This window comes from Grammomys surdaster, unplaced genomic scaffold, assembly GCF_004785775.1.
Source record: "Grammomys surdaster isolate TR1022 unplaced genomic scaffold, NIH_TR_1.0 174, whole genome shotgun sequence".
NCBI lineage: Eukaryota > Metazoa > Chordata > Mammalia > Rodentia > Muridae > Grammomys > Grammomys surdaster.
The window spans coordinates 21224399-21237218 of NW_021604622.1; the positions used below are offsets into that span (position 1 = coordinate 21224399).

The 12820-nt window shown below is 46.4% G+C and overlaps 1 protein-coding gene across 1 annotated transcript in view; it reads right to left on the reverse strand.

Annotated features, from left to right (window-relative positions):
- Trio (trio Rho guanine nucleotide exchange factor) overlaps positions 1-12820 on the reverse strand; it is a gene marked incomplete at its 5' end in the record, with an annotated part of 293865 nt that overhangs the window by 141546 nt on the left and 139499 nt on the right. The window contains 2 exons of the mRNA XM_028767531.1: positions 3757-3879; positions 11626-11856. Of these exons, the coding sequence (XP_028623364.1) occupies positions 3757-3879; positions 11626-11856 (354 nt within the window). The remainder of the gene's footprint in view (positions 1-3756; positions 3880-11625; positions 11857-12820) is intronic.

Here is a 12820-nt window from a genome sequence, read left to right on the forward strand (position 1 = left end):
TGAAGGCAGTAGACCAATCTTCTCTAGCTACTGTCTATGGAGCAAATGATGCTTTCAAAGAGGAGAGTAAAGGTTAGTACTGGGAGGTGGCCGCTAAGGATGCTGGCAGCAGAAGCCATCACTCAAGGGTCCCGACCCTACAGAACGGGCTGGAGCATAGGTAGAGAGGCAAGGTAAAATTTGGGAGACAGAAAACAAAATAAACAAAAACCCAGCTGCAGCACATGCTGAGGTAGAGTCTGAGTTGCTTGAGGACAAGCTGGCTGCACACATGCAGCTCTCCGGCCCCAGAAGGCCGGGTTCACTCAATCCTGGCCTCCTGACCAGGGGCCAGCCTCCAAAAGCCTTCTCATCTATGCTACAGTAGTCAGTTCTTCAGCTCTTGTATCCTGGCCCACGTTCTATTACACAAAGCCACTCTGGCACAAGCCACGCTTATGAGAAGGCTGGACCTGAGGTGGCTGTTTGCCCCCTTGTCCCCTCCCTGCACCAGGTGGAAGAGCCGATGTGTGGTCTGTGGTTGTTTGAAAGCTAGAGCAAGGGAAAGTGGGTGGAGGTATCTGAACCCCGAGCTATAGCATTCCTGATATTTCATTGCATGTGTCTGATTTCCACCATAACACTTTCACTGCAGGGAAGAAGGTTGGTTACCCCTGAAGTCCCTGGGACAAGGAGTAAGAAATGAGCAAGTACTGGGACTCAGGAGGACAGCAGAAGGAACAAGCAGGCACTGGCCTCTCTGCTGACCAGGGACAGAAAGCCGTTCACAGAAAACACTCCTGTGACCTTTGTTTCCTGGGAATCCTTCAGGTAGATTTGTGCCGGCAGTTCTGATGACTGTCTCGGACCTGAGCCCAGAGTTTACAGGGTTAGGTTAGCCACAAGTGACATGTCCTTAGTGGACAATGGAGAGAACCACAGGGCTGCAGAGGAGGTAACAGGAGTGACAGATACTCTTCTCCTACGTACTAGAAAATGCTCAAGAGAGATGAAAGGCACCCCAATCTGAGAACATGCACTCTGGGCAACAGCCTGGCCTTCTAGTATGTGGGTGTTTGCTATTGTGCCCTGAGATTCTTTGAAGCCTGAATGGTTCCTGCTCATGTAATTCAGATTCATCTTTAGCCCAAAGTAATTTTGGAAGTAGTTTGTCATATGAAAAAAATGAAGGCACGATAAGAATACATTTCCTACATTCTGTTCTAATAAAGTGGCAAAGCTTTTTCCAGGAAATGAAAGCAGGGGACCCCACGGAATGTGGACACGTGGAGACTTCTGCGCCACGTCACAGGGCTGCAGACCCAGAGACCAGACCCTCATTGTCTCCTCTGTACTGGTAACCAGATTTTAGAAGCGAGGCTTTAAAAGTGTTTTTCTGGCAGAATGAGACTTGGGGACCATTTGTTATCCTGTAATTCTACTCTTGGCGTCCAGTTCTCTGAGCAGCATTTGCAAGCCTTTATTTGAGAAAAGCATCGGCTCAGCCACCTTCCGGCAGTAGCAGGCTGAGAGACTACACTGGTCATGTCACCACAGTCTGCTCTTCCTTTAATAACTGAAGCCTTCTTCTGTTCTAATACTTTACACTTCAAGTCTATTGTCTCAGGGCCACTCTGACAGTTACTGTTTTCCCGGTAGAGTGTGGAGGTGTGGAGAGCTCCTTGGGAGGCTTCCAGGAATTTGGCAAGAATATTTACATTGGTCTAGGACAAGAGAGTAGGCTCAGAAAGGAATTTGACACGGGGCTAGGACAAAGCTCAAGATGAATACAGCTGAGGAACGTATTCCTTGTATCTTGGTCATCCTGATAAACCCAGACACAGGACTTTGTTTATTGCCTTGTTTGTTCTTTGACTACTTTGTCTATGTTTTGTTTGTTCCTTGACTACTTTGTCTTTGCTCTAGCACTGACCCCATTCTTCGTATGTACTTGGAAGGATATAAAAGCAGACTGGAAAAAAAAAATAAGCCCACTTCAGCACTGGCTGGAGTCATATTATATAGTGTTGTTTGATTGTCTTTTTCTGTTTTAATCCTCCCTTCCTCCCTTCCTTCCTTCCTTCCTCCCTCCCTCCCTCCCTCCCTCCCTCCCTCCTTCCCTTCCTCCCTCCCTCCAGACCCTGTTGACTGACTGAGCTGGCTTGGTCAGTAATCTTTTTCTGACTCCTTGTATACTTCTTTAAAACTCTCAGTATTTGTGTTTTAGGAATGAGGATTAAAATAAATACAGGACTAATCAATTTATAACTATCCAACTGGATAATCAGGTTCTTAATATAACCAATTCTTCCATTCATTGCAATTATTAGTATTTGGGGATAAAATATTATATCATATTTTATAAATTTTTTTCTGCATGAATTTTGTTCACACTTCTTTTGCTTCCCCCCGCCCCGAGTTTTGCCATACTTGATTTTCTATACCATACCCCAGAGCAGTGATGTTTTCTAACAGTGATCATTCAAAAATACCAACAGGCCTGGACAAGGCCTCTCGCTGTCTCAGGCCTCATTGACCTCTTCAGCACATTTCTGCCCTTTGGTCTGAGTGAGCTGGCTGGTTCTTCAGCTTTGCCAGACTCTTGAATACCTACTGGGTATATGTTTTGTTCACACAGTAAGTCCTTTAACCTACATGTGTGTTTACCGGTCCATTTACTGACTGTGACAGCACCCTTCTCTATACACTCCTGTTTACTCACTTAGGCAGCTGCCAAACAGGGACAGCTGTAGGTGCTCCTTACAGGCAGGTGAACAGAGCAACACCTGTCCTCACGGGGCTTCAGTTCCAGGGCACTTAACATCACCCTACTCAACAAATGTTTTCGGTTTCTGGTGAGCACTTGGGTGGGAAACTCCCAGTCTTGGTGCACACTTTGTCTTGTTACCAAACAATTCAGGTGAGTGTAGAATCCAAGGGCTTAAGCATCTTCATGCCAGGACTGCAACCCCCCCACCTCCCACCCCAACTCCAGCATCCGTGACTGAAGAACCCATGTCTAACCCTCCTTCTCTCAGGGCCATTTCCTGCTTCTCATCTGTAAGACCCTGTGATATTCTAGCTACAGTGACCATAATCTTTCTGAATTTGGATTTGTACTACTTGGATGGCCTCTTTTGTGTGTCTGTGTGTGTATTTGTTTTTGTTTGTTGGAGACAGGGTTTCTCTGTTAGCCCGGTCCTGGAACTCACGTAGATAAGGCTGATCTGGAACTCACAGAGATGGCCTGTCTAGAGGCATGCACCACCACTTCTGGCTTTGATGACTTCTTTTGAAAGCAGCTTTCCTTGTTCCCTTATAGTGTCCACAACTGCGCCTGTGTGACTTTTCAGATCCCAGAGTCCAGCTGCCGGTCAGTGTTACAGCCAACACTGGAACTGTACAATCCTGTGTACCCTCTACACTTGGTTCTAGCCTCCAAAGCACAATTAACACAACTAGAAATGGACAAGCCAAATGCCAGACCTGTCACTGCAGGAACCTCAGAAGGGCTGTTGTTCTCCATCTGTGAAGTGAAAGCCACAGACTAGCCTAATAGATAAAGAAAATCATCCAAGACAGACTTGTTTCAAACCCACGACACCTTCACAGGAGAGAACTGACGGGGTCAATCTCTACGTAGAAGAGGATCACCTCATTCTGAGGTTAATTTAACCACACGAAACAATCTCGCACACCCAGTGAAGGCTAAGTCGCCTCAGGGTTGTTAAAGCAGACCTCCCACCTGGCCACCAGGTATTCAGGGCGCTCTTGTACCTGTGCGACTTCCTCGAAGTCTTCATGGCGTTTCTGCAAAGCTCTGGCCCGGTGAAGGGATTTGCCCACGCCTGTGTGTTTGCTCAGAAATGCTTCTCCGTGATTCTCTATCCAGTCTAGCACCTGCAAAGAAAACAGCCACACAGGCCATAAACACAGCGTCCACCTTGCCCAGTGGTTAGGCCAATCTAGAAAAGTTCATTCCTTTTCAAAATCCCAAGGCAAGCATGAATGAAGCAAAACAAAATACATTAGGAAGAAATGCCTGAATACTGACTTAATTCATTTTGCAATTACATCTTACATCTGCTTCTCCACTGGGACTGTAACCAGCTTTTCTATTAAAAGAGCAAATTGTTCTAAGTATAAACACTGCATATAATGGTGACTAAATTAAATCTTGCCTTATCTGAGGCATGGCAGAGCCACCACACGGACTGGACTTTGTGCAAGAGAGGAGACATGGCACTATGCTGCCCCAGTCAACATTTTTGATGCTTCAGAGCCTCCTACCTCAGGTCAGCCAAGCTTAACAATGCAGTGAAGTGGGGTTTTTTATTTGTTTTTATCTCGTTTGTAGAAGACACCAAACACAGAAGAAAGCCTAAGAAAACACAACACTAACATGCCTCTGGCCTGGACTTGGAGGATAATGTATACTATAAACTGTGAGATATTACAACAGCCAGACACCCCATGAACTTACCAGAGTGCTAGCTGGGGTTCTGTCCTCATGGTTGGAGCTCAGTGGCACAGTTCACTGGTACCTAAACTTCAGAACTCACACAATACTAGCAATATCTAACAGAATATTTATACTATACCAAATGCTCACTTAGTCTGTGTTGGAGACTGGCAGAAAAACTATTAAGTGATCTCTTTAAAACGTTACAAAAACGTACATAATGTACATTTGCTAGCGGACCGTTAGTGATGGGCCATTATAGTGGACATGTCTGTGACTATGGCACTGCCTAATTCTGTTAGATTAATAAAACAAAATACCTTGAGCTGGGTATATGTGACAGAAATGTCTGCTCACAACTAGTAAACTAGTTGTGAAACTATCAAGTCCAAGATTACGGTGCCACTGTCATGTGAGGGGCTATCCCTCATAGGCTGTGGCTTCCATGTCCTCAAAAGGCCTAGGAGTTGAAACTCTCCGAGGCTCCTTTTCTAAAGGCATTAATCTCATTGGTGAGGGTGAATTCCTTGTGACCTAACACTGACAAGGTCCTGCACACTGGTATCACTGTGCTATCGATTACATTTCCACATATGGCTTTGAGGAACACAACCCTTATCAGAATACAGCAGGTGCCTCAGCACAGAACTCAAAGTGATCTTGGATGGATATAGAAATAGGGCATATCCAGGCAAGACAGGGGTTCGGGAACCTCTACTAATGTCAAAATAAATCAGGGTGAACTGTTGGCCCACAGTGGCTGAATTCTAGAATGGTCAACTGGACAGGCTGCACAATAAAGGAATCTGCTTTCCATCACTCCACACCTGAGACCCTTTCTGCACCGTTCTATTCCACAGAGATGACGGTGAACCTTAACAAACCCCAAGACCCTAGAGAAATCATTTTGGAATTGTGAGCAGCCATGAGCAGAAAAGTGGGGTTAGGGAATGGAAGCAAGCCTGGCAGTGGGTTCCTCTCCTCCCATTCTCGTGCCCAGTTCACTTTCTGCCCGGTTTATTTTGGATCCTTACCTGTCCATGTCAGCGCTGACAGTCACCTGTCCATCATCCTTGCTCCCTGGATCTATCTGTCTGCTGCCAGCATGGTCTAATTCATCTACCCATTCTGCTGACTCTGCCCTGAAAGGCACCACGTTTCCATGTCTTGAGACGCCTGCCCCTCGGCACACAGATGATCTGACTGTGAGTTAGAAGGAAGTTCCCTATTTTTTCTCAGCTTCAGTTTCCCTCCCTGTCAGCGGTGATAAGCCCACACAGTTGAGGATTTACATGTGTCCACATGAACCACTGCAGCAGCCACAGGCAGATGTGCAGCACATCTGGACCGCTGGCCTGCTGGTATCTTACTTAAAGCTCTTGGATGGCACAGGCTGCACATATTCCATTCCGTCTAAATGGCTGCTCGTCACACACCATGTGTTGTCATTGGAATTATCAACACAACAAGGGAATCTTTAGGTGGACTGCACACTCTACCTGCTGCCTGGATCTGGGGCTGCTGAGGAGACCTTAGTAAGCATTCCCCTCTGAAAAGCAAAGTTTCAACTTCAAACTATTTAACAACCGTCTCAGTGAGCATGGCCAACTCCACACAGAACTGGGGAGTCCACCAGGAAACCCCAAAGCTTCAGGGCAGCAGTCTAGACAGACAGAAGTCACTGAGAAGTGTAGACTTTGGGTGTGGCACACTTGAGTGTGTGATATTTTTATTTGTAAGTTCTTCATAATAAAGTCTTAATAAACAAAAAAGTAATTTAAACTTAAAAAGGATTTAAATGTACAAAACTAACATTTAAGCTCCAAGATATCACCTACCTGTAAGATCTTGAAGGGACTGTGGGGGGGAAGACTTTCCAGGATCAAAACCAAAACCAAAACCCACAACTGTTTGCAATATATTCTTTATATTCCTTAATTTCAAAACAACAACTAACCAAAACCAAACCAACTAACCAACCAACCAACCAACCAAACAAACAAACAAACAATCCAGGCCATCGCAAAGTCAAATGCTTAGCAATTGCTCCCAACGTAAGAAACTTGAAGCAGACATGGCTTCACAATGTTGGAGATTAACGTTGCTAGATAGCTACAGGGAGCAAATCGCCACATTTCAACTTTTTCTTAACCCTGAGAAAAGTACTTGAGGACATATAGCTTAGAGATAAAAGCTATCGTGTGTGGCTCAAGCAGGGTGACAGCAGCCATTTTTCCTTTTGCAATGGTTCTTTGCAACAGAAAGGTAAAATACTGCTGACCGTGCGTTTCTAACAAACACAAAAGCAACTGAAGTGATGAGCAGGTACCAAGCACTTTATTAAGATAAGAGCAGATGGGTATGGAATCCTGCTGACGCTCCCAAGCTTCCCACAAGGCACTGCCCCTTTACAAAGTCTGGGTAAATGTCCTTTCTTGACAAGGACATTGTGGATTAATATATTTGTGAAAGTTACAGCATCTTAAAGACATGTGCACAAACCTTTCATTTAAATATAAGAAGATTAGCAAGCCATGGGATTTTATCACTCCAGCCCAGCAGCCATCTCTGGTCACAGTTGGAGCCAATGGTTGTCAATTCTGTGCCACAGGAAATATCCCAGCCCCACAATCAGGGCGAGCACAGGTCTTCCCTCCCCCTCAAGCTGAAGAACAAGTCAAAAGTTATTCTTTTTCCTCAGCTACATGGCTCGGAAGCAGAACAAAAAAGTCTAGGAGGCTAATACCATATTCCTCTCTATGCAGAAGGCAGGGTGTGAGCATCTTTCCTGGTCCTCAGCGCCCTCTAGTGGACAACTCCAAGGTCAAGACACTGAAAAGACCTCGAAGCACTTAGGTGCTTCAGCTAGATGTGCAGGAAACTGTTGATGGTTTGACCTGACTCTCCCTTTCATAATGAAAAGGAAATCACTGAATAATGACAAGCCTGACCATGACGATGGCAAGTGAGGTTACAGGAACTAATAGTCATCCTGCCATCTGAGCACCTGCAGCGGAAGCAAGCCAGGCATACTGCTGTGTATACAGGAAGCCTCTGGTTCTTCCAAGGAGCCAGGAAGGGGCAGTCACTCCCATTCAGCCGAGGCAGTAAGAGTTTTGGTGACTTTGTGGAGAAGCCACTGTGTAAGGTAGAGAGGCAGCCTCCCAGAGATTTTCTTAAGCTTCTGTTATTGCCTCTTCTGGGTTGGCACAGCTGATGGGTAGGTGCTGGAAGGAAAGAAGCACTCCAACATTGGAGCACTTCAGACTACTGGGGAGAAGTGGTTCTGAAAAGCAGAGATTCAAACTGGGGGAAGGCCAGTCAGCAAGCACTCAGGACAAGCCCCTGACACATGCTCCTGCTCAGAGGGCAGGGTTCTGGCCGTCTTAAAAACCATGCCCAGTCTCTAAAACAGTTTTTTGTAAGAGGGTCCTACTACCTAATTAATCTACCAGTCTGTGAGGACTCATATCTCTCCGTGATGATTAGTATAAGAACTTGTGACAGAGTCTAATCCTCACAGAGTCCTTCAGTGTGTGCCTGGAAACATTCATGCATTTGATTGTTGGAGGTCTCCAGGCTTCGCTGCAAGTCCACAGATCATAAAGCTTTCTAATGTCTGAAGAAGCCATGGGCTCTAAATCTGTACCTACTCCCTTGGGTGCAGTATGTGTAGACTTTCACTATTGTCCTCTTTATGCCGAAAAACAAGGCTCCAGGAAGTTCCCACAAGAGAAGCACTTGGAATGCCAGGCCTGACCTAGTGTGTGGTCTTAGGTATCTGCACATTAGGTGAGAAGGTGGAAAGTCTGGACGGAAGCCATGGTAATATCTTTTATAAACTGCATTTCCATTTCTAAAAATGCTGCTTGTACAAACTAGACAAGAAATCTGACGGTGTCTGAGGAAGAGTATACCAAATCACAGTTCTTAAGGTAACCAAAGAACATCCAGATAGAACACAAAACGACCTGTCCACTTCAACGTGTATGTGTGTGTGCATGTGTGTGTGTGTTGGCATGTGTTGTTGTTATTGGTGTTATTGTTGTTGAGGACAGAGCCCAGGCCTTCAGCAACTATTTAAAAGACAATCTGCATAGTTAGTGTATAATGGTGCGTTTCATCTCTGAAAAGGTTTTTTGACAATGCCGTCCGTCCAAATTATTGTAGGACTCACTGTGAACCTGCAGGCTTGCCTTGAGCTGGAGATGATCCTCTGCCTCAGCAGGCCAAGCTAACAGTGGTTTCTGTCCTATGAATGGAACCCCCTCTGAGGTCACATGCTACAGACATTATAAAGACAGTATGTAATTTTGCCCTAACGGTGCATAGCCTTGTGGTCTCAGAAGGTGCTAGATCATACAGATTACAGAAGGCTGACTAAAGTGGGACCCCTGCTAAAGAGCTATGGGGAAGCTGTCACTCATGGCACGGTGAAAATGTCTGATGACATTGTTTCCTTTGGGTCACCCATGCTCTTAAAATAGCACAATAAACTTGCCTGCTCACCAAGGCAGACTTTGGTGTAATCATATTTTGGGTTATCCTTGACAGAAGTATATTTTCCCAGGAAAGGACTCACACAGTAAACACAGTATCTTCTGTACCCTTAGTGGTAGGAAGATAGACAGGTGAGATGATTCTGGAATGACCCAGATCTGCTCAGTCACTTAAGAAAGGTGTCCTCATTGGGTTTTTTTCCCCCTAAGAGGGTTTCACTATGCTGCCTAGGCTGGCCTTTGTCTCCTAGGCTCAAGTGACCCTCTTGCCCCAGACTCTTGAGTAGCTGGTACCATTGGTGCATTGGTGCACACAACTGTCCCTGACTGCTTGGTAAAACATGTGGAAGGGATGGTTCTAGGAGGTGATTCCAGAATGATGCTCACTCAGGAAGTTCCCAGGAGCAAACGGCGGCTTTGGAGGGAGAGGTTTCCCTGCCTGCCTGCTGAATATCTGATGGCATGCCTGGCCTCAAGAAAGTCCCAGTTATTCCCTGTTTAATGCAAATAAGCCAAGGAAACAGGAAATGGAAACGTGTATACCATGATTGTCAGGAAATGTGGCAAAGGTCTCATTCAAGCTAACAGTCACAAAGGTAAGAGCAGCTAGCAGCCAGCACTTGTGAGCTGGGTAGACTTACACCAAGGGCCACTCCAATGCTCCTGTCCTCTGATCTGTGGCCCTCACCAACCTCCCTTGACCACACTGGTTACTAGCTCCCAAACTGCTTCTGTATGAGGATTATGAGAAATTAACCACTTGACCAAACTTCTCATCCACTCTCCGTGGTATAATCACTGGGCAACAGTCTGGTCAATGTTCTGGTAAGAATTCTGCTCTAGGAGGGCTGCTGCCAGGAAGCAGTAATCCTTCTCTGTCTACGTTGAGAAAGCTCTGCATTTCTTTTTCCTGGAAAAAACTTGCAGCTGCTTTCATTACCCCAGACAAACACTATGGGATCACTAACTGGCTTCTTATATTCTTATAGACTGCTTTCATCTGTACAGATCTGTCTTCAGCTAACGGCCTTCTCAAATGCTGCTCTGGGTTGTCTTGCTCATTCTGTCTGCTCGGTTCACCACTCTGCTTAACGGGGTGAAACGTGAGCTCTGGAGAAGCCTTGTCGGCTGTGGGACCCTTCTATCAACACAGTTGTCTGGGTTCATCTTTCTGGTTTTGAGCTTTGTCATCGCAAGTCAAGGCTACATACAAGTTCCCTGTTTTCATGAACAGGTCGAAAGCATTACAAGTCAACAAGAAGTATTCCCCTTAGTGGCGATAGCTGTTTCTGTGCGATGTTAACAGGGGCGTTAGTGTGTGATCGGAAGACACTTTCTCCTCCTGATAGTCTGTAAATGCTGGCTTAAACAGGTGGGCTCAGAATTACAGCTGTTTTCCATGTAATACGTGCTGATTTCAATTTCAGGTACTTGGTGCCAGATCAGATAGCTGACCCTGAGGTTCTTCTGAAGGGCTTCCTTCTTGGTGCCTTCCCCTGGCCTACATAGTTCCAGTGACTACTCCCACAACACAAGGGTCCCAACAGCCAGGAAAGAGACCGCCGTGCTGCTGCCTTCTTAGGGGAGGACAGGGGCCCTGTTAGACAGTACAGTGGCTCACAAAGTATGACAAGTGTGTGGCCAAATGAGATCCAAGGGAGAGGACATGTCCTTAATCAGTCTTGTTGAATGGCTTAGTGAGAGAATTAGCTTCCTCCCTGTGGTGCTCGCTGTCCCATTAAGGCCTCTAGGAGGCCAGCTCCACCCCCACACCCCTTTCCCCACTCTTCCCCTGGTAAAAAGCAGTAATAACACCAGAATGAGGCATTTTATATACATGATCTTCAGACAATACAAAAACACAATCAGGAAAAGAGCCATCTGGTGAAAAGTCCAGATGACACAACTGTGGCAAGTATTTAATGTCACCAGATTTACACTGACAGATGTCCACAGGGAGGATCTTCTATCAGAACAGTTTGCAGTAGGGCTCTCCAAACTCGAAGCAGAAATCCCACTTAATTCTCGGGTTTTCTGGGAAGATGGAAATCTGAAACCCCTGAACCTGCCTGACACTGGCGCAGGGACTCACTGACCCCAAAACAACCACTGTGACTTCAGGCCGACCTTCGGGATGCTGGAATAGCAGATACACAGACATCTTTGTCCCCAGGACTCACACATTGTAATGCCAATTTCCATCAGTTTTAGGGCAAGGACATGAGCACATTAGTGCCATAGCTCTGTCAGCTCTCCCAGCTTTAGGTCTCAGTCCTCCTTAGCAGCAGACAACACAGCAGGCTGAGGACCCCTAAAGTATCAAAGGAGGTGATGACTATCAGAAATGGACAGCCATAAAGTTCACCTGACACATTTTAAGCCCTTATTCTATACCATCGGTGGCACTATCTATCTTATAGGAACCAGCCACATTTAGAAAGTATCAGCACTATTCACACAGGTCAATAAAAGTGAGTGGGAGCAAAGCTCACCCCAGGTGTCAGCAGACAGAGCGAGTGGGAGGGCATCAGGTCACAGTCAGAACCAGAGCCCTGACCCTCACTGGGCGTGAAGGGGAGGGAAGGGGAGGAGGGGAGGGGAGGGGGAGGGAGGGGAGGAGGAGAGGGGAGGGGAGGGGAGGGGAGGAGAGGGGAGGGGAGGAGAGGGGAGGGGAGGGGCACACACCTGCTGAACGTCCTGCTGGAAGACACAGAGCTGCAGCCTCTGGTGGAGCCGAACCTTGCGGTGCTGCCAGATGTTCTCGAGCTGGCGCTGGTGGTGCAGCACCTCGTGGATGGCGTCCAGGACATGGTGCACTGCCTTGGAGTAGTTGGCGGAGGCCGTGAGGGAGTCGGAGCTGCCAGGGGTCAGGGGGCGCTGGAGCTTATCGAGGAGAGACTTCCCATCCTGGCTCACCTGCTCACAACACACGGAGACAGGTTATTCACTTTGCCCAGGCTGCATGCAGACCCTGTGATCAGGTGCACGTATGCAACTCACAACCACATGCAACCACAGGTAAATAAAATGTAAAACCATCCAACAGTTATCCAAAGACATCATAGAACCAAACATTATAAAGCACCAGGTTAAAATAAACCGCCAACAGCATAAAGCAGGAGACACTGCTCTCTCTCTGCCCACATAACACAGATCAACAAGCCGGCTCACTTTGCTAGGGTCAACTGTGAACTGAAGCTTACTATATGAATTTTCTCTTGAGTTATTACAAGCAAATACAGCAGGTCATTACGATTTTGATGCTGGATCTTAAACCTCAGTCAGAACGAGTGACTAAGTAACCAGGTAAAAAGCAAACTTTTTGATGAACCCAAAGAACAACTTTATTCTACAAAATTAAAACAAACTACAAACAACACTCTGTTTGGCATAGTAATTTTACAGAAGGAACTGTGTTTGGGAAGCCACCACGGTGCTATACTGCAACAGCTAATTATCAAAGTGTAATTCAAAGAAAGCATTTAGACTATCCACAGAAGAAAAGGGGAAAATAAACAATATGCAGTTTTCCCATTTAGGATTCTTCAGATTAGGAATAATTATGCCACAGGCAGCAGGAAAAAAGTCACCTGATGAGACAACATATAGGAACATGCATTCGATATGGGGTATCTCAAAAAATCCCCTCAAGACCTTCCTGTTCAACCCTCCCAAAGCTAAAACCACTCAGTTCTGTAGAGGGAGCAGACATCAGTGTTGATTGCAACTGACCCGGAATCCAGAGGATCTTGGAACAGACGGCTCACCCAGAGCTGCACAGTGCCGCACCAGGAGCGCTGGAGCAGCGCTAGTCTAATCCTTCCAGGATGCGGCTGAGCAACAATGTAACACAGTGGTTTCCCACACCGTGAACCGACTG